Source organism: Diabrotica virgifera, chromosome 8 (assembly GCF_917563875.1).
Source record: "Diabrotica virgifera virgifera chromosome 8, PGI_DIABVI_V3a".
Lineage (NCBI taxonomy): Eukaryota > Metazoa > Arthropoda > Insecta > Coleoptera > Chrysomelidae > Diabrotica > Diabrotica virgifera.
The window spans coordinates 104,710,661-104,734,242 of record NC_065450.1 but is presented as its reverse complement, the minus strand read 5'-3'; the positions used below and the strand labels follow the sequence as shown (position 1 = coordinate 104,734,242).

Sequence of the window (23,582 nt, the reverse complement as noted above, 5' to 3'; positions counted from 1 at the left end):
TTGTAACATTTCTTCTTTAAGTTTCTTTCTTTCTTCTCTTAGTTAGTTATAACATTATAACATTACTACTATTGCATTATAAATACAACAATGCCCGTCAGAGTTCGGACGAGAATTTTAGTTATTAACAAATAAGGGTCAAATATGACAGTTTTTTCGTTTAAATCGCTACAGGTAAAAATAAGGTAATTAAATATCTTATTTAGATTATTCATCTCTTAGTAGATAAGCAAAGGTTTAAAATGGAAGTTTTTAAATTTTGATCCGATTATTTGTTACTTGCGAAATTGCAAAATAAAACTAAATTTCGAAAATAAAAAATTGCTATAACTTTTGCAAAAATGAACTTAAGACTTTGATATTGCATGAAATGTTGAGTCAAATGGTCCACATAATGCACAAAAAATTTCCAGACGATTTGTCAAATTAGTTTAAATTTCATTCGATTTGTTTATCACAAAGAGCTTTTTTTGCAATGTTTGTTGTTCATAAAATAATAATGATACAGCAATTCTGTGAAAACCACAGGAAAGAAGAATACTTATATTTTCAACTTATTTAAAAAATCAATAAGAAGTCATTTTTACCATTCTGAAAACATTTTACGAAAGTAGAATCATTTTTGGCTTATAAACAATTTGAATAACCATATTAACATATTGACTAAATCTGCGTTGGGATTTGAAAAGCTGATATTTTTACACGAATTTTCAAAAAAAAAAACCTTTCGCCTAGGTTAATTACGAGCAAAGTTAGCCACGTTATTTTTAAAGATATATTAACCACTATGTTCAAGTTTACTCAAACTTTTACACATAAACTATATACATACCTTGAACTTCAAAATAGCGATAGTTAGGTTTCTTAATTGTTATGAACAAACTAGCTGTGAATTAAATAAAAAAAAGTGGCTAACTTTGACCGTAATTAACCAAGGTAAAATTTTTTTTAACATTTATGTAAAGGTACACATCGAAAACAATGTGATAACTACAGGGGTATTTCCGTTACACCAACAATCAGCCAAATATACGGAAGGATCTTACAAAACCGAATAGAAGACGAATACAAGGAAATGGAAGCAGAAGAACAAGCAGGATTTAGAGCCGGAAGATTTACAATTGATCACCTTTTTGCAATCGCACAAGTCATGGAAAAGGAAACAGCGATTAACCAAGAGATTTATTTCGTATATTATATTGATCTGAAAAAGGCATACGACAGTGTACCTTTGGTAAAGTTGTGGGAGGCAATGGTGAATACAAATATTAACATAGAAACGTGAAAAGTGAAAACTACCCCTAATTGTAAAAAATTATAAAACAACATTTTAAACTTTAATATTGCCAACATTTGGTTTTTATTAGGTACATAATGATTGTTTTATGCTTTAAGATATACTATCATAATATTTCAACCCTTAAAACCACCCTTCTTGGAGCTATATATAAAAAATTTACTTATCCTAAAAGAATCATTTCGGCTTGCATCGATTTACATAAAAATTTGGGATTAGGCCATCTCACCCTGTACTTCATATTCTATATCATGCTTAAGGGCGTTGATTATTTTAGGGGTGTAACCTACCCCTTATTAACAAAAATTATATAAAAACATTGTAAATTTTAATATGGGTAAAATTTGGTTTTGATTGGTTAAATAATTATTGTTTTATACTTTAGGATAAAATATCATAATATTTCAACCCTTAAAAACCACCCTTAATAACATCACAATTTTTATAAGTAGATAATTTAATAGATCTATACAGAAAAAAAGTAGAATTAAAGAATTACAAAAACATTTATTTACACAAAAATACGAATTTACAAATATGTACAAATACAAATACAAATAGTTTTTTAGTCATCTTCTAGTATACGAACCGGTTCTGTGGTATTATACATACATTGAAAATGATCCATAAGTGGACTATTCCAATTTTTCAAAAAAATATTGGTTTTCTAAACATAGCTCCTTCATTTTTGGCTGTAAAAAGTTTTTTCAAAAATAATTTTGTAGGATTTTTAAAGAGTTATAAGATTGTGAAAACTAAATTGTGTAAGAGCCCTTAGTTTTAATTGGGGTGGGTTTAAAAGAATAAGGGGGTGTTTGCTCGAAAATAGAGGTTTTAAATAGCTATAGTATCTCGCTAACTGTTCACTGTAATGAAAATCTATGCAGAAGGGAATTTTACTTATTAAATAATAAGCTACAATTTAGTAGCCCATAATTTTTTTCGTATCTCCAGTATTCGTTACTCCAATTTTTCTAAAATTAGGCCTTTTAAATAGGTCAAACTTCTTGGGTGTATTGATAATACGAATATAAAGGGAATGACAGAAAGGTGAAGACCAATTTTTAATTAGTAGGGTAGTTAGGGGGTTGTTTTCACAGATTTTTTCATAGAGAATAGCAGGTACCGACTGTTTTCATCATAAGTCGCTTAATTTTCATACTAGAGGAGCTTCATATTATTATTTTTTGAAAGGTCTAACAGTATACTTGAAAAAAGATTATTTAAGTTTAATTTAATTTGTGTTACTAAAAGATACATTTTTGATATCTACAGTTTTTTTTTTTTATTAAATGCATATTTTTCGAGGTATTCTCAAAAAACCCTCTAAAAAAGGCGATGTTTTCGTCGAAAAACTGTTACTTTCAAGCGCGAATAACTCGAAAAATATTAGTTTTACGAAGAAAATTTAAAAAACATTTTTTTCTTAGAATTACTTTTTACATCGATTTACATGCAATAAAAAAATTCCCGTCCCCGAGATAGGGTGGCAACCACCCCAAGTTTTTAGCGTACAGCGGCATGATATAGAAAATGATTCTTGTACTATTCCCTACCTTCTGTGAAAATTTCAAGTAAATCCATGTTGAACGAAAAAATTGCGAGCCAAAATGCTTCACTACCTCGACTATAGCAGGAGGAGAAACAATCAGTAAATGTTACGAATATAAATACCTGGGTATAAAAATCACGAATGATGGAACACTGGACGGAGCCATTAAAGAACGAAATACTCAGGCCAGGAAAGCAATTAGGCTCCTAAACTAAGTACTCTGGGACAAGCAGATAAACAACCAAAACAAGAAAAAGATCTATAACGCCGTAGTGAAAAGCATTATAACATAGAGCTGAGAAGTATGGCATATGAAGGAAAAATCAAAACGAATGTTAGATGTCACCGAAATGGACTTCTAAAGAAGAGATGCAGGAAGATCAAGAAGAGAACATGTCACCAATGAACGGATACGAGAAATAATGAAGGTTACACATACAATAAATGACGAAATCAACGAAATACAACTACTATGGTTTGGTCACGTACAAAGAATGCATGAAGACAGAATCACAAAACAAGTGCAAAACTAGAAACCGCAAGGTAGAAGAAGAAGAGGTAGAAAGAGGAAAAGTTGACAGGCAGGAATAAACAAAGTCATGGATGAAAGAGGTCTGAAAGTAGATCAGTGTGCGGACGGAGAGGAGTGGCGAACGGGTATCGGAAGACGGAGAACGTTATAAACCGATAATACAATAATAATGTAAAAGTACCAGCCTTTTAAATCCTAAAGTCTAGGGATGGCGGTTGTTGAACAAAAAACCGGTTTTCGGTTATACCGTTTTTTTTACTTACGGCTTAACTTGACGGTTAAAACCGGTCAAAAACCCGGTTGTTCCAAAAACCGGTTTTCGTTTTTTTCATCAAAAGCAAATACTCAATAGGTTATAATGTTACATTTATATTGCACTTTAGTTTGCTCAATTTTCCTCCCGAAAAATTCCCCAACCAATTCAACCTATAAAAATTTTCCCAGGCGCTTTCAAATTACCCTAAAAATGGGCGAAAGTACCCCAATCTCTGATTCGTCGCTCGTTGTAGACGGCGTCGGCGTATATTGCGTTGTCAATAATTGAGATATTCCCAAAAGTGATGATCCTACCGATCTACCGAAATGTCCCTTGGATCTATCAGGTTTAAAAAATATCCAAATGACATATTTTACTTAAAAATAAATTCGATAAACCAATTCATTATTTACTTCTCTATTGCCATCAAAAAATTTCAGTAGGTAATATTTTTTAATACGTTCGTATAATACCTACCTTTTATATCCTAAAAATTATTTATTGTTTAAAAATTACATAATGGAGGTTCCTAATCGGTTTTCGGTATTCAAATTTCTTACAAACAAGAGTCTCAAGTCTCAAGTACTCAAGTATAAACAATTTTTTAGATGATGGTTGGAATATCAATTTCAAGCAGATCACTTACTTTTTTATGTAAATATATTATCATCTAAATCTAAAAATAACTATTCCCAAAATTGTTTCATAAAAGCTGATGTGACACTTTCGTCCAGTTCTCTATTAGCAAATAAAAGTTGAATTATGGTTGTTTGGGTTAATTACTTCGCATATTATTTATAATACATATGATTGAGATCGAAAATAGATAGAAATTTTTTCATTTTTCTCTAAATAAATTTTTTTCCACAGGTAACTTTTTCGGTTTTTCACCGGTAATTACTTTAAAAAGAAAAAACCGGTTATAACCGGGACAAAAAAACAACCGGTAAAACCGGTTGTTTCGAATTAAAAAAACCGGTTTTAGGTTATAACCGGTAGGTCTTTAGCATCCTTAAGTCGATTAATTTAGTTTGCAGTCAATACTAACAAAGTTATTCAAATTGTTTATAAGCCAAAAATGACTCTATTTTACTAAAATATTTTCGGAATGATAAAAATGACTTTTTATTATTTTTTTAAAAACTTTGAAAACATAAGTATTCTGTTTTCATGTGGTTTCCACAAAATTGCTGTATCATTATTATTTTATGAAGAAAAGTATGCTTCATCATTGCAAAGAAAAGGCTTTTTTTTATAAACAAATTGAATAAAATGTAAACTAATTGACGAATCGCCTTGAAATTTTTTGTATATTATCTGGACTGGACATGGACTGTTCGACCCAATATTTCATGTGATACCAGTCTTAAGTTTATTTTTGCAAAAGCTATAGCAAATTTTTTATTTTCGAAATTTAAGTTTTATTTTGCAATTACCGAAGCAACAAATAATCGTACGAAAATTCAAAAACTGCCATTTTAAACCTCTGTTCATCTAATAAAAATGAATACTTACTCTATCTGATATAAGATATTTAATTACTTATTTTTACCTGTAGCGATTTAAACGAAAAAACTGCCATTTTTGACCCTTATTTGTTAATAACTAAAATTATCGTCCGAACTGTAACGGACATTTTAGTATTTATAATGTAATAGGTATATAGTATCCAAAAAATCCATTTGAAACCTGGCCGGTCAAGTGTTCCGAACGTATATTTTTGATATATTTCTCTGGAGTACAATGTGTTTCCGGTTATCCATTTCTTTTCTCTTTTTTTCATCCCTATAATTTCGTTTGCAGTTTTTGCATAATGTCCTTGAAGTTCTTCCATATTTCTTCCACTGTTTCCTCATGTTGGGACAGTGCTGTTCGGTTTAATTTCAGTTTTTTGTGAATTCGATTCTTGTGTTTTCTTGTTTAAGAGCTTCGACATTGTATCTTCTTCTTGTGTTTACTTTCCGGTTTTTGTCTTTGACTAATTTCATTTTTATTTTGGCCCTTACTCGCATGTAATATTTAGTATTCGCCATAAGTGTCTCTACTTGACCTTGTCGAACGCTTTACGATAATCTATAAAGCATATATACAGTGGAATATTGAATTCCCTAGATTTTTCGATTATCTGTCTTATATTCAACAGGTGTTCTCGAGTATCTCTACCTTTGGTAAATCCAGTTTGCTCTTATTGAATTTCTCTTTGAAAAAATGTTTTTATTCTCTCATTGATTATATGTAGCATTATTTTAATTTTAATGGCATGTGATATAAGAGAAATAGTTCTATAATTGTCGCATTTATGGAAGCTGCCTTTTTTATGAATCGTTGTTATTGTAGATTTTGTCCAGTCTTTAGGCCATTGTTTAGAATGCCATATTTGGTTACAGAGTCGATGAAGTAATTTTACGCCAGTTTCTTCTGTGGCTTTGAGTATTTCTGGTGTTAAAATATCTGGACCTGGTGCTTTATTATATTTGAGCTAAATGATCGCTAGTCTTACTTCATTTTCAAGTATATCAGGTTCTTCTTCTACCTCGTCAAAGATTTGGTTAACAGGTTCTTGGCGTTGATCATCTTTATATAGGTCCCTGCAATACGATCTCCATGTCTCTGCTATATCTTCTCTGATTGTTCTCAGAGTTCCAGTGTTGTCTTCAATGGCCCAAGTTCTGGCTTTGAAGTATCTTGTTAAGTAGCGTATTTTTCTAAATAGATCTCTCGGCTGATTATTCTGATCATGTCTCTCAATTTCTTTGCATATATTTTGATAGTAGAGTTTTTTATCTGCCTTGAATCTTCGCTTTACCTCTTTATTGAGGTTTCTTAAACTAGCTTTTTCCCTTTTACTATGCATACCACTTTGACAAAGATTTCTTCTATTCTCAATGATTTGAGAGGTTTCATCTGTTATCCAGTGTTTCCGTTGCACAGGATTATTTATCTTTGGATGATCAATTGGTGTTGTACACAATGTTTAAAAGTCTCCCATATTTCTTGTGATGTTCCGTGACGAATAGAGGGCATTATTTTATGTACTTCCTGGAGAAGGTCGTCCTGCTTTCTTAGTTGTATCTAATGATCTATCTGATTCTATCTATGATAAAGGTGGTGACATCATAATTGATATATTATTATTATAGGATGAGAATAGAAAAATTATATAATTAAAAATATTGTAATAAAGAATTATATCTATATATCTATAAGCGAGGTTCCTATAGCCTCTGCTACTTCTGGCATTTCGACCGCCATCTTTTTCTGTCCATCCATTCGTCTTCTTTGGTGGCCCTATCTCTCATGATGTGCTGTACATGTTCTTCCCAGGTAACTCAAGGCCTCCCCTTCTTCTTCTTCTTTGTTGTGGTATATAATTTAAAGCTTTCTTTGGCCATCTATCTTCATTCATTCGTTTGACGTGACCATACCACACTAGTTGTCTCGTTTTAATTCTATCTACTCTGGAATATACAGTTTTTTTCCTCCTAATATCTTCATTCCTGATGCGATCTTTTTTGGATATACCACACGCTCTCCTTAGATAATCCATTTCTACTACCTACTTCTATTCTCTTTCTATCTTTTTTCGTGATCTGCCAAACTTCTGCCCCATAAGTCATAATAGGCTCTACCAAGGTACTATAGATTGTTGTTTTTTGTCTTATCTTTTTAGACCATAGCTGAGAGCTTAGAATGTTTACCGCTATTTTGCCCTGCTGTGTTCTGTTTTCGATGTCTCTTTTGCCTTCTTTAGATATTATAGATCCGAGATATTTATATTCTTTAAATGTGTTTGTGGTTCTAATTTCTAAATCTGGATTTTCTAATCAAGAATTAAGAACTAAATTTTAACACTTCTATAATATGTTACAATTGAGCAATTAGACCACCAGTTTCGGCAACTGGTTATGATAAATTCATCAATTTTAATGAACAAACTTTTTAATTTTTTTTATTTTTGTAATAAAAAAATACATTGTTAATTATACAAAGAGAACATCATTAATCTGTCACAACAATAATTGTTTTAACATACTACAATAATCACTTATAAAAATATCCGAAGTCTAAATACCAACATTTGAGGTGGCAACAGCGTAGTAGAAGCCATGAGGACATAAACTGAAATATACGGATTCCGCGACAACCTTAAACTGAATAAATATATATTTGGACGTCACCAAAACCGTTAAAGTGATTTTAGATATACAGCAAGCGAACGTGGCGCGCCTGATGGCAACTGCTCCAAGTAATGTGTATATTATTATACAGATAACGTGTCTGAGGACATCCGGCCAATATTTTGTTCAGGCATTGTAGGAAGTGGTACCTTTCACCGGCGATAAATTTTAGAGAAAATCCTCGTGGCAACCGTATATCGGAGTCCACGAAGACCTGGACGCCACGAGAGACTACAGTTTAACATGGGGGGACGTCATGAGAGGCTAAAAATAAATATATATATATATATATATATATATATATATTTATTTATGAAAAAACAAAAGATGTAGATCTTTGAAACACACTCAGTGATCAAAAGATCCACAGGTACTGGTTTGGACGACCACTCGTACGAAAACAAACAAATGAAATAGAGAATGCGGAAAAATCCCCTTACGAACAATTCACACATCCACTACTTCGGGCTGGGAAAATTTTTTTGAATAGAATCGAAGATCCAAACACCAGCTCTTAGAAATGTGTTTCGCCCTCTTCAACCTCTATGGGCTCATCGGTGAAGATGAGAGGTTGAATATCTTTAGACACATTCCAATCAAAAAACAACATTCGAGACCTAGACATAGCAGGAACGTAAATCTACGCAATTGTGAATTGTTCGTAAGGGGATTTTTCCACATTCTCTATTTCATTTGTTTGTTTTATATATATATATATATATATATATATATATATATATATATATATATATATATATATATATATATATATTTATATATATATATATATATATATATATATATATATATACGTCTTCATATCAAGACGAGATCCGACTAAATCGAGGACAACCCGAGATCCACCAATAGGAAATTAATTATTGGAGTATATTGTTCATAAGTATCTTTATAATTAACATATTAATCATGGCACACTTAGAGGGGAAAAGATTTTTGTACTTAAATTTTTCTGATAAATTTACAGCGAAACGAGATCCGTCGCTGAAAAGTAAGGGGGAGGACTTATATACGAAATTTTAGATATTTACCGTTCAACGCGAGATCACACACTGATGCCAGCTCTAAAGAGTATTAGTCGAGCGGTTGGAGCTCGTGTTGTATTGTATATTTCCCACGATATAAAGATATATAATGGGCGTAACTTTTAAGTATCGCTTCTTTTGTGTCTTTAAAGTCTACGATTGACCTTTCAGAAAGTCCCTTAGTTTTATTACATACATAAGGGTGTGAAAAAAGAAAAAGAATACTTGACAAATAATAACCATTTAATAATGATAATTATTTGCAATACAATATTTTAAAACTATACATTAATATTCTTAAAAAACACTTACTACGAAACCAAAATGTAATTATTATATTCTTAAATAATACAAATTGTTACAAAGTAATTATTTAAATGATTGCTAGTTTTAAAAATACATTGCAAGAAAGTAAAATTTTTTATAAATATTATTAAAGTTTAAAAAATAAAATAACTCAATATGTAATTATTATTTGATAGTTAAAAAATGATTTTAAGTAAAATGATTTAAAAGATAAAAAGAAACACACATAATTTTCAGGGTCAACTCCTAATTGCATGAAAATTTGGATTTAGATTCTACCCATCCCCCACTTCAAAGTTGAATTTGTGCCGTTGATTGCTTTTACTTGGAGGGTGAAAAAATATACGTTCAAAATAAGTCCGGAAACAGATCTGACTAAGTTTAAGCAACTTTTGTTCTATAGAGTTTTTTTAACTTAGGTACTAGGTTAATTTAGTAGTAGGTCTAATTCTTGGAAAAAATGTAGCATATAAAAAGAACGAAAAAATGGTATATTCTTAGTCTATAGAACCAGTAAAAGTAAATTTGTAGCTCATAAAAAAGACGATCTTATCCTTCAAATTCCAAATCAAATATTTTAACGTGATACATAGTACCAAAAAATGAAGCTCTTTTCGGGGAAAACCCATTAAAATTTTTTTAAAGTGTTAACAAAAAGCTTTATTTTATTTTATAAAAGTTATATACGGGTAAGAAAGACAACGGAACGAATTTTCGAACGTTTAAACAGACGACATCCCAGATTTACCAATTTCTGGACAATTGATCCAAAGGCTGGATTCTAACAACGAAACAGTTGTGGATTTTCAAGTTTTCAATGAGAGTTAGAATGAAAAAACATTAGTGACCTCAAGTATGATGGTTTGGAGAATTTGGCTGGTTATATCTGCCATAAATTGAAGGACTCCAGTATTCAATCCGAAGATGTTTCAACGTACACGTGGGTTGATCATTTGAGTAAGTGTGGTTTATGTAAACCATCAGACACTCTCTTGTCATATATTAAGTAACTGGAGACATTTTTTCCTTCCACATGAATGGTGATTCCATTTTGGTAACTAAAAATTATTTAGAAAACCTTATGTCCAAAATTGTAACTGTAGACTGTTCTAACAAAGCGAACAAGTTATTTTTTAGGTCTCGGATGTACTTCCGAATTAAAGAATTAAACAAGTCTCTTAACAACCTGACATTGCGTAAAAGAAAAATTATGAAAACTGCTACATAGTTGCTGTATGTACGTCTATTTCACATGCACAAAATTTAAATAAAGTGCATGGCATGAAAACTGTAAAACTTATTTTTGTCTTTTCCAAGCCTCTTACTTAAATCTGATGAAATACATTATTTAAAAAGTAAAAAATTTTGTTTTTTTATCAATCCATTAAATTTATGGTTTTATTTTGGGGCTTTTCTTCCCCTTGGTAAAAATTATATTTACTAATGTGTAGGCCACTAATCAATTTTTGCCAACTAACGAAATATAATAATTTTAGTAGATATCGATTATATGAATATTTTTATTTTCCGGATACCAATATAATCAAGAAACTGGGAACTTTACAAATAACTGAAAATCAATTTAAATAAAAGTAAATAGTTTAATAATTTTCCTCTAAACTATAAAAATCACTTAGTTTCTTTTAGTCATAATTCATTCATTTGTACTATTCTCAAATTTCATTCGCGTTCGTATTAGAACGCATAGACGGGACTATGCTTTACTCTGTTGTTAACGTCATGCGCCAATCGGACGAGCTTACGCAACTAGAATATCAGGGTGTGCATATTTCCGGGTCCCGGTGAATTCGTATCTATTTTAATCCCCATCCTAATTACAGACCAACTAGCAACTCTGGTGCGCAGGTAATTTTTAAATAACGCATTAACTACCGGTGAATTGGTAACTTTCATTTTTTAAGTATTGTTGATAATCTAATATCGGTATTCCAGGTATTTAGCGCTACACTTTTAGAAAATGGACAAAATGTCACAGGAAGTGAAACCGATGATGAAACGAAACGCAACAGAGAAAACTTGGATGATTGTTTTAATAGAAGTAAAATTAAAAAACGGTCACCAAGCAAAGCAGGCAACGAAAACAAGGAAGACATGGAAAATGTTATGATTACAATAATGAAAGAGCTAATGAATAAAAACGATGAAATGCTTCAGGAAATAAAACCAATAAGGAAAGAATAACAACAAACCAATAAAGAGTTAATGGGTGTAAAAGCAGAGAAACAAAAACTAAAAAAAGAAGTAAAACAGCTACATGAATGAATGGAGCAACTGGAGAAATTTAGCAAAAAGAAAAGCTTGATCGTAACTGGGTTGAAAGTAGAAACAAATGATTATAAGAAATTAAAAGAAGAAATGGAAAATTTCAGAGCCCAAGAGTTGCAAATACAAATAAAACTAAGAAGTGCAAAAAAAATAGGAGAAACAGTATGCGCAATAGAAACAGAAGCCCTCACGGATAAAATGGAAATCCTAAACAAGAAACGTAAACTAAAACAGCATAAAGATCGTATCTATATAAACAACGATTGGACATCGAAAGAAAAAGAAATACAAAAGGAAATAACTAAAATAGCAAAGGACGAAAGAAGCAAAGGTAAGCAAACGAAAATCGGCTACAAGAAATTAATAGTGAATGGCAAAATCTAGATATGGGACGAAGAGAGAGAACAGCTGATAGAAAATTCAAAAAACTAATAAACGAAGAACAGCGGCTGAAATATGATATTGACATGGCAAAAAAAAAGACTCGGAAATGCAAACGGTTAACGAAAACAAAATAACGCACACAAAATAAAGAAAGAATCTCAATAAGAAGAAAAGAACAAAACCCATTAGAATGGGCTCTTGGAATATTAGAACCATGCTGGCAGCAGGTAAGATGCAATAAATAGCTCTTGAAATGAAAAAAATACCAACTAGAAATCCTAGCCGTACAGGAAATACGATGGAAGAAAGAAGGAAAAATTGAGAAGAAAAACTTTAGCATGTATTATTCGGGAGAAAACAAACAGGGAACGAATGGTACGGCATTTATGGTGAACAAAAAAATGAGGAAAAAACTGATACAATTCAAAGCAGTTAATGAAAGGATATCTTCATAAGAAAATAAACAAGCCCACATCTCGATAGTCAATTGCTATGCACCCACCGAAGAAGCAAACCAAGAAGATAAAACAGAATTCTAAGACATCCTGGAAGAAACCTGTGAAAATATTCCGAGGAATGACATATTAATAATATTGGGTGATTTCAATGCAAAGATCGGAAAGAAGGACTATAATCGTAATGTAGCTGGCAAAGAAACCATTCATGAAACTACGAATGATAATGGAGGAGAAATCTGCAACCTAGCAGCAGCAACAAATACATATATAGTTAGTACTGGGCATAAACATAAAAAAGAAAACAAAATAACATGGATGATACCAGGAAGAATGGATGGAAACCAAATAAATCATACTATAATTTCGAAAAAGTGGACACAAATAGTACAAGACGTAAGGTCATATAGAGGGGCAAATGGAGGCACTGACCACATATTGTTGATAGCAAAACTTAAGATGAAAATAATCAAAGCAAATAATCATAAGAAAGGAAAAAGGAGGAAATGGAATATAGCCAATCTGAAAACGCAAGAAACAAAGCAACAATATACAGAACAACTGGAACAGAAATTGGGTCAGTACGAGCACATAGAAATAGAAGGAGAATGGAAAAACATAAAGAACAGCATAATAGAGACAGCAGAACAAATAATAGGATTCCAAAAAAAACAAAGAATCGAAAGAATGGTTTGATGAGGAATGTCACCAAAAAAGTCAACTGAAGCATCTCGCAAGAAACAAATGGCTACAAAGTGCCGAACAGGAACAACTGGACCAATATAGAAAAGAAAAACAAGAAGCATTGAAACTCTATAGAAGAAAGAAGAACACATGGATCTCTGAACAAATGCAAGAATTAGAAACGAATAATAAAGACAACAAGAAATTGTTCGAATAGATAAAACAACAACACAGTACCAAAAAATCTGTCACAAAAATAAACAAAAAAAATTGGGAAAAACATTTCACGGACCTATACAAAAACGACAATAAGGCATATTCAGAGGATGAGGATATAAGAGATAACAGAGATGAAGAGGAAGTCGCACCTACTTATTAGGAATTCATGGAGGTATTAAAACAACTAAAAGTAAACAAAACGCCAGGGCCAGATGAAATCAACAACGAACTGATCATCAACGGCGGAGAGGAGCTCACGAAGCGAATGCACAAGTTAATGGTTACAATTTGGAAGGACGAAAGCATGCCCATAGAATGGAAAAACGGACACATCGCACCAATCTTTAAGAAAGGAGATCCAATTAAGTGCTGCAACTACAGACCAATTATGCTACTAAATACAACGTATAAGATATTGACCACAATTATAAGAAACCGACTAAATCAATACACAGAAAAAATTATAGGGCCATATCAACAGGGTTTTAGAACAATAGATCAAAGGAAGATCAACAATAGATGCAATACACGTACTGACACAAACAATTGAAAAAAGCTATGAACATGACATAGAATTACACATACTATTCATCGACTTCCAACAGGCCTTCAACAGCATATACAGACAACAATTATTAAAAGAAATGAAAAAAATGGAGATACCGGCAAAATTAATAAGACTAACTAGAATGACAATAAAAGACTCAACAGCAAAAGTTAAAACAAATGAGGGCGATACAAATGACATCAAAATAGAACTTGAAGTAACACAAGGAGACAGTCTGTCAACGACAAACGACACTATTTAATATCGCTCTAGAAGGAGTAATTGGGGACACAGGGCTGAAAAAGGCAATTATTCAAAGCTCAACACAGATCATAGGATATGCAGATGAACTGGGACTGGTAGCACGAGATCAACAAAGACTAGAAGAGGCACTTTTAACCCTGGTAAGAGAAGCAAAGACGAGAGGACTAATAATCAATCACAATAAAACAAAATATCTTATAAGCACACGAGACAATGTAAACAGAATAGCAGAAATAAAGATAGGTGAAAATACATTCCAGAGAGTAGATTGCTTCAAATACCTGGGGGTGATGGTGGACGGCAAAAACGGAAGGAGTATAGAGATAAACGACAGAATTAAAGCAGGTAATAGAGTATATTGGAAATATCACCAACTACTCAAGGACAAAAACCTGAGCAAAAAAAACAAAATCAAAAATATACACAACAGCAATCAGATCAGTGATAGCCTATGGAGCAGAAGTAATGTGCCTTACGAAAAAAGACGAAGAAAAGTTAAAAATAATTGAGAGAAAAATTATAAGGATACATGGCCCAGTAAAGACAGAAACAGGGGAATATTGAAAGCTGATGAACCATGAAATAATAAATATAAATAAAGGAGAAGATATAGTAAAATTCATTAAAGCACAAAGCCTCAGATGGTTTGGGCACACACAAAGAAGAGGGATAGAAGAACTGATCAGGAAGATAATGAACTGGAAACCAGTAAAAAATAGACCAAGAGGAAGACCAAAAATTAGATGGGAAGATCAACTGCTAGACGATATATCAAAGATGGAAATTGCAAACTGGAGAGAAAAGATTCAGGACCGGAGAGAGTGGAAGAAGATAGTAGAGAGGGCAAAAAACATCACAACCTATGAACTAAGACCTAAAGGAAAAGCGGACTAATTTACCGCGTGAAATGGATTAAAAGAGCTCATATTTGAGCGAACTATACTCTAACAAGAGTGAACGGTCCATATAATAATTCCAGGTATGTACCTGTATAAATTACCCTCCTTGAAGTTGGTGTAAAAGGTATTCACCATTTATGTATTGTCTTTTGGAAGGATTACTAGAGAAAATCCAAATAAATTTTGAAAAAATGGCTGAAATCGCTGAAATTCTTGTAACAGATTCCGTAATGAGTGTACATGGGTGGTAAATGATTTTAAATTTCACTTAAAGAAAGTGCTAAAAAGTCTAAAACATTTATGGTACTGTTCTGCATCTGGTTTCCAGACAACCTGTTATACCGACGGTTAGTTTTTTTAATATTTTGAGTAGTAACTATGTTGGTTATCAACAATTTGATGTCAAAAATGCACATTTTGCCATTTTTTGTCTACCAGTATGAAGAAAAACATTCAAAACAAAATTTAAGATAACCGCATTATAGAGCATGTAAAACAATTTAAACAAGGTTTTATAAATTTCGCTATACTTAATTGTTGCTTATAAAACTATAAATTAAGTCAGTTTAACGTTAATATAACTTATGTAAAAAATACAACTTATATCTCGATATTACGTGAAATAGCTCAAAGAAATGAGTAAAAATACACGGTTTTTATGACACTCAGTGTAACTACGTAACAATTGTTTTAGTTTCTATATGGACGGAATAACAAAATTTATGTAAATCTGACCAATTTTTTCTCAATTTAATTATTTATTGACAATCTAAATGAAAAATAGCCGATTTTAAGAATTTTCGTCTATAAGTTACAATGTTTTACCAAAAAACTGAAAAAAGAACCGATTAGTTTATTGAAATAGCCTTAAAATGAGTTGAAGTAAAATAGAATTGGAGCTTTGTTTATCAATAAACATTAACTATTCAAATTTATTTCTTACGTTTTAAGCTAACTACCTGAGGTACCCCTAAACCCTAAAAATGTCATCAAAACGACGATTTTGAAGCTCTTCCGACTGGATTACAGAAGCTATTATCGATTCAAACAAAAGTTGTGTATTTTTAATTCTAAATTTCAACTATTTAATTAAAAATAAAGTGTTTCAGTTGAAATTTCAAAGTTGCTACACCCACCGCTTTCGCAGGCAGAATAAGAACCCTGCTATTGCATAAGTATATAGATTTTGAAAAACCATTCAAAAAGCATTCCAAAGTTTTTTCGATATGCCGTCTAGATCTCGAGATATTTGACAATCGCCTTTCTGGACAGAGCCCTTAAATAATGTAAACATTCTTATTCAAGCTAGACATAAGCCGAGTGAGAGAGCTGACCGTGAAATTCATTTGCGATGTTTCCAAATTTACCGGATCTCGGGTTGTCTGCAAAATATATATTTACCACATACACAACGGATCGCGCGCGCTGCCCTCTACAGCGGATTTAGTGGAACCACTGCAATATAAAATTCACCAAAAGAGGTGCAAAATGAGGTCCAGGCAAAAATCGATTTCCTTGTACCCTAACCATTGTTACATCGAGATGTCACTATATACACGTGAATACAAGGTGAGATCCAAAATCGGATCTCGCCTTGCAAAACGGATCTCATCTTGTATAGCTTATGATACAAACGGATCTCGCCTTGATATGAAGACATATATATATATATATATATATATATATATATATATATATATATATATATATATATATATATATATATATACGTCTTCATATCAAGGCGAGATCCGACTAAATCGAGGACAACCTGAGATCCACCAATAGGAAATTAATTATTGGAGTATATTGTTCATAAGTATCTTTATAATTAACATATTAATCATGGCACACTTAGAGGGGAAAAGATTTTTGTACTTAAATTTTTCTGATAAATTTACAGCGAAACGAGATCCGTCGCTGAAAAGTAAAGGGGAGGACTTATATACGAAATTTTAGATATTTACCGTTCAACGCGAGATCACACACTGATGCCAGCTCTAAAGAGTATTAGTCGAGCGGTTGGATCTCGTGTTGTATTGTATATTTCCCACGATATAAAGATATATAATGGGCGTAACTTTTAAGTATCGCTTCTTTTGTGTCTTTAAAGTCTACGATTGACCTTTCAGAAAGTCCCTTAGTTTTATTACATACATAAGGGTGTGAAAAAAGAATACTTGACAAATAATAACCATTTAATAATGATAATTATTTGCAATACAATATTTTAAAACTATACATTAATATTCTTAAAAAACACTTACTACGAAACCAAAATGTAATTATTATATTCTTAAATAATACAAATTGTTACAAAATAATTATTTAAATGATTGCTTGTTTTAAAAATACATTACAAGAAAGTAAAATTTTTTATAAATATTATTAAAGTTTAAAAAATAAAATAACTCAATATGTAATTATTATTTGATAGTTAAAAAATGATTTTAAGTAAAATGATTTAAAAGATAAAAAGAAACACACATAATTTTCAGGGTCAACTCCTAATTGCATGAAAATTTGGATTTAGATTCTACCCATCCCCCACTTCAAAGTTGAATTTGTGCCGTTGATTGCTTTTACTTGGAGGGTGAAAAAATATACGTTTAAAATAAGTCCGGAAACAGATCTGACTAAGTTTAAGCAACTTTTGTTCTATAGAGTTTTTTAACTTAGGTACTAGGTTAATTTAGTAGTAGGTACTAGAGTCACTTGCGACTAAAAATATTTACTTTTCAACAAAAAAAAAAACACGTTTTTTGGCGGTTTTTCGCAAATACTCAAAAAGTAAGTATTATATCGAAAAAGTATTCTTGGAAAAAATGTAGCATATAAAAAAACGAAAAAATGGTATATTCTTAGTCTATAGAACCAGTAAAAGTAAATTTGTAGCTCATAAAAAAGACGATCTTATCCTTCAAATTCCAAATCAAATATTTTAACGTGATACATAGTCCCAAAAAATGAAGCTCTTTTCGGGGAAAACCCATTAAAATTTTTTTAAAGTGTTAACAAAAAGCTTTATTTTATTTTATAAAAGTTATATACGGGTAGGAGAGACAACGGAACGAATTTTCGAACGTTTAAACAGACGACATCCCAGATTTACCAATTTCTGGACAATTGATCCAAAGGCTGGATTCTAACAACGAAACAGTTGTGGATTTTCAAGTTTTCAATGAGAGTTAGAATGAAAAAACATTAGTGACCTCGAGTATGATGGTTTGGAGAATTTGGCTGGTTATATCTGCCATAAATTGAAGGACTCCAGTATTCAATCCGAAGATGTTTCAACGTACACGTGGGTTGATCATTTGAGTAAGTGTGGTTTATGTAAACCATCAGACACTCTCTTGTCATATATTAAGTAACTGGAGACAATTTTTCCTTCCACATGAATGGTGATTCCATTTTGGTAACTAAAAATTATTTAGAAAACCTTATGTCCAAAAGTGTAACTGTAGACTGTTCTAACAAAGCGAACAAGTTATTTTTTAGGTCTCGGATGTACTTCCGAATTAAAGAATTAAACAAGTCTCTTAACAACCTGACATTGCGTAAAAGAAAAATTATAAAAACTGCTACATAGTTGCTGTATGTACGTCTATTTCACATGCACAAAATTTAAATAAAGTGCATGGCATGAAAACTGTAAAACTTATTTTTGTCTTTTTCAAGCCTCTTACTTAAATCTGATGAAATACATTATTTAAAAAGTAAAAAATTTTGTTTTTTTATCAATCCATTAAATTTATGGTTTTATTTTGGGGCTTTTCTTCCCCTTGGTAAAAATTATATTTACTAATGTGTAGGCCACTAATCAATTTTTGCCAACTAACGAAATATAATAGTTTTAGCAGATATCGATTATATGAATATTTTTATTTTCCGGATACCAATATAATCAAGAAACTGGGAACTTTACAAATAACTGAAAATCAATTTAAATAAAAGTAAATAGTTTAATAATTTTCCTCTAAACTATAAAAATCACTTAGTTTCTTTTAGTCATAATTCATTCATTTGTACTATTCTCAAATTTCATTCGCGTTCGTATTACGAACGCATAGACGGGACTATGCTTTACTCTGTTGTTAACGTCATGCGCCAATCGGACGAGCTTACGTAACTAGAATATCAGGGTGTGCATATTTCCGGGTCCCGGTGAATTCGTATCTATTTTAATCCCCATCCTAATTACAGACCAACTGGCAACTCTGGTGCGCATGTAATTTTTAAATAACGCATTAACTACCGGTGAATTGGTAACTTTCATTTTTTAAGTATTGTTGATAATCTAATATCGGTATTCCAGGTATTTAGCGCTGCACTCCTAGAAAATGGAAAAAATGTCACAGGAAGTGAAACCGATGATGAAACGAAACGCAAAAGAGAAAACTTGGATGATTGTTTTAATAGAAGTAAAATTAAAAACGGTCACCAAGCAAAGCAGGCAAGGAAAACAAGGAAGACATGGAAAATGTTATGATTACAATAATGAAAGAGCTAATGAATAAAAACGATGAAATGCTTCAGGAAATAAAACCAATAAGGAAAGAATAACAACAAACCAATAAAGAGTTAATGGGTGTAAAAGCAGAGAAACAAAAACTAAAAAAAGAAGTAAAACAACTACATGAATGAATGGAGCAACTGGAGAAATTTAGCGAAAAGAAAAGCTTGATCGTAACTGGGTTGAAAGTAGAAACAAATGATTATAAGAAATTAAAAGAAGAAATGGAAAATTTCAGAGCCCAAGAGTTGCAAATACAAATAAAACTAAGAAGTACAAAAAAAATAGGAGAAACAGTATGCGCAATAGAAACAGAAGCCCTCACGGATAAAATGGAAATCCTAAACAAGAAACGTAAACTAAAACAGCATAAAGATCGTATCTATATAAACAACGATTGGACATCGAAAGAAAAAGAAATACAAAAGGAAATAACTAAAATAACAAAGGACGAAAGAAGCAAAGGTAAGCAAACGAAAATCGGCTACAAGAAATGAATAGTGAATGACAAAATCTAGATATGGGACGAAGAGAGAACAGCTGATAGAAAATTCAAAAAACTAATAAACGAAGAACAGCGGCTGAAATATGATATTGACATGGCAAAAGAGACTCGGAAATGCAAACGGTTAACGAAAACAAAATAACGCACACAAAATAAAGAAAGAATCTCAATAAGAAGAAAAGAACAAAACCCATTAGAATGGGCTCTTGGAGTATTGGAACCATGCTGGCAGCAGGTAAGATGCAAGAAATAGCTCTTGAAATGAAAAAATACCAACTAGAAATCCTAGCCGTACAGGAAATACGATGGAAGAAAGAAGGAAAAATTGAGAAGAAAAACTTTAGCATGTATTATTCGGGAGAAAACAAACAGGGAACGAATGGTACGGCATTTATGGTGAACAAAAAAATGAGGGAAAAACTGATACAATTCAAAGCAGTTAATGAAAGGATATCTTACATAAGAAAATAAACAAGCCCACATCTCGATAGTCAATTGCTATGCACCCACCGAAGAAGCAAACCAAGAAGATAAAACAGAATTCTAAGACATCCTGGAAGAAACCTGTGAAAATATTCCGAGGAATGACATATTAATAATATTGGGTGATTTCAATGCAAAGATCGGAAAGGAGGACTATAATCGTAATGTAGCTGGCAAAGAAACCATTCATGAAACTACGAATGATAATGGAGGAGAAATCTGCAACCTAGCAGCAGCAACAAATACATATATAGTTAGTACTGGGCATAAACATAAAAAAGAAAACAAAATAACATGGATGATACCAGGAAGAATGGATGGAAACCAAATAAATCATACTATAATTTCGAAAAAGTGGACACAAATAGTACAAGACGTAAGGTCATATAAAGGGGCAAATGGAGGCACTGACCACATATTGTTGATAGCAAAACTTAAGATGAAAATAATCAAAGCAAATAATCATAAGGAAGGAAAAAGGAGGAAATGGAATATAGCCAATCTGAAAACGCAAGAAACAAAGCAACAATATACAGAACAACTGGAACAGAAATTGGGTCAGTACGAGCACATAGAAATAGAAGGAGAATGGAAAAACATAAAGAACAGCATAATAGAGACAGCAGAACAAATAATAGGATTCCAAAAAAACAAAGAATCGAAAGAATGGTTTGATAAGGAATGTCACCAAAAAAGTCAACTGAAGCACCTCGCAAGAAACAAATGGCTACAAAGTGCCGAACAGGAACAACTGGACCAATATAGAAAAGAAAAACAAGAAGCATTGAAACTCTATAGAAGAAAGAAGAACACATGGATCTCTGAACAAATGCAAGAATTAGAAACGAATAATAAAGACAACAAGAAATTGTTCGAATAGATAAAACAACAACACAGTACCAAAAAATCTGTCACAAAAATAAACAAAAAAGATTGGGAAAAACATTTCACGGACCTATACAAAAACGACAATAAGGCATATTCAGAGGATGAGGATATAAGAGATAACAGAGATGAAGAGGAAGTCGCACCTACTTATTATTAATTCATGGAGGTATTAAAACAACTAAAGGTAAACAAAACGCCAGGGCCAGATGAAATCAACAACGAACTGATCATCAACGGCGGAGAGGAGCTCACGAAGCGAATGCACAAGTTAATGGTTACAATTTGGAAGGACGAAAGCATGCCCATAGAATGGAAAAACGGACACATCGCACCAATCTTTAAGAAAGGAGATCCAACTAAGTGCTGCAACTACAGACCAATTATGCTACTAAATACAACGTATAAGATATTGACCACAATTATAAGAATCCGACTAAATCAATACACAGAAAAAATTATAGGACCGTATCAACAGGGTTTTAGAACAATAGATCAAAGGAAGATCAACAATAGATGCAATACACGTACTGACACAAACAATTGAAAAAAACTATGAACATGGCATAGAATTACACATACTATTCATCGACTTCCAACAGGTCTTCAAAAGCATATACAGAAAACAATTATTAAAAGAAATGAAAAAAATGGAGATACCGGCAAAATTAATAAGACTAACTAGAATGACAATAAAAGACTCAACAGCAAAAGTTAAAACAAATGAGGGCGATACAAATGACATCAAAATAGAACTTGAAGTAAGACAAGGAGACAGTCTGTCAACGACAAACGACACTATTTAATATCGCTCTAGAAGGAGTAATTAGGGACACAGGGCTGAAAAAGACAATTATTCAAAGCTCAACACAGATCATAGGATATGCAGATGAACTGGGAGTGGTAGCACGAGATAAAAAAAGACTAGAAGAGGCACTTTTAACCCTGGTAAGAGAAGCAAAGACGAGAGGACTAATAATCAATCAGAATAAAACAAAATATCTTATAAGCACACGAGACAATGTAAACAGAATAGCAGAAATAAAGATAGGTGAAAATACATTCCAGAGAGTAGATTGCTTCAAATACCTGGGGGTGATGGTGGACGGTAAAAACGGAAGGAGTATAGAGATAAACGACAGAATTAAAGCAGGTAATAGAGTATATTGGAAATATCACCAACTACTCAAGGACAAAAACCTGAGCAAAAAAAAACAAAATCAAAAATATACACAGCAGCAATCAGATCAGTGATAGCCTATGGAGCAGAAGTAATGTGCCTTACGAAAAAAGACGAAGAAAAGTTAAAAATAATTGAGAGAAAAATTATAAGGATACATGGCCCAGTAAAGACAGAAACAGGGGAATATTGAAAGCTGATGAACCATGAAATAATAAATATAAATAAAGGAGAAGATGTAGTAAAATTCATTAAAGCACAAAGGCTCAGATGGTTTGGGCACACACAAAGAAGAGGGGTAGAAGAACTGATCAGGAAGATAATGAACTGGAAACCAGTAAAAAATAGACCAAGAGGAAGACCAAAAATTAGATGGGAAGATCAACTGCTAGACGATATATCAAAGATGGAAATTGCAAACTGGAGAGAAAAGATTCAGGACCGGAGAGAGTGGAAGAAGATAGTAGAGAGGGCAAAAAACATCACAACCTATGAACTAAGACCTAAAGGAAAAGCGGACTAATTTACCGCGTGAAATGGATTAAAAGAGCTCATATTTGAGCGAACTATACTCTAACAAGAGTGAACGGTCCATATAATAATTCCAGGTATGTACCTGTATAAATTACCCTCCTTGAAGTTGGTGTAAAAGGTATTCACCATTTATGTATTGTCTTTTGGAAGGATTACTAAAGAAAATCCAAATAAATTTTGAAAAAATGGCTGAAATCGCTGAAATTCTTGTAACAGATTCCGTAATGAGTGTACATGGGTGGTAAATGATTTTAAATTTCACTTAAAGAAAGTGCTAAAAAGTCTAAAACATTTATGGTACTGTTTTGCATCTGGTTTCCAGGCAACCTGTTATACCGACGGTTAGTTTTTTTAATATTTTGAGTAGTAACTATGTTGGTTATCAACAATTTGATGTCAAAAATGCACATTTTGCCATTTTTTGTCTACCAGTAAGAAGAAAAACATTCAAAACAAAATTTAAGATAACCGCATTATAGAGCATGTAAAACAATTTAAACAAGGTTTTATAAATTTCGCTATACTTAATTGTTGCTTATAAAACTATAAATTAAGTCAGTTTAACGTTAATATAACT

General features: G+C 32.0%; 1 protein-coding gene across 1 annotated transcript; it reads left to right on the top strand.

Moving 5' to 3' along the window:
• Positions 1 to 10,209: 10,209 nt before the first annotated feature.
• Positions 10,210 to 21,701, top strand: LOC126889668 (uncharacterized). Its single transcript, XM_050658187.1, has 2 exons — positions 10,210 to 12,061; positions 20,159 to 21,701. The coding sequence occupies exon 2, from the start codon at positions 20,705 to 20,707 to the stop codon at positions 21,284 to 21,286; it is 582 nt and encodes a 193-aa protein (XP_050514144.1). The 5' UTR covers positions 10,210 to 12,061; positions 20,159 to 20,704; the 3' UTR covers positions 21,287 to 21,701.
• Positions 21,702 to 23,582: the final 1,881 nt, after the last annotated feature.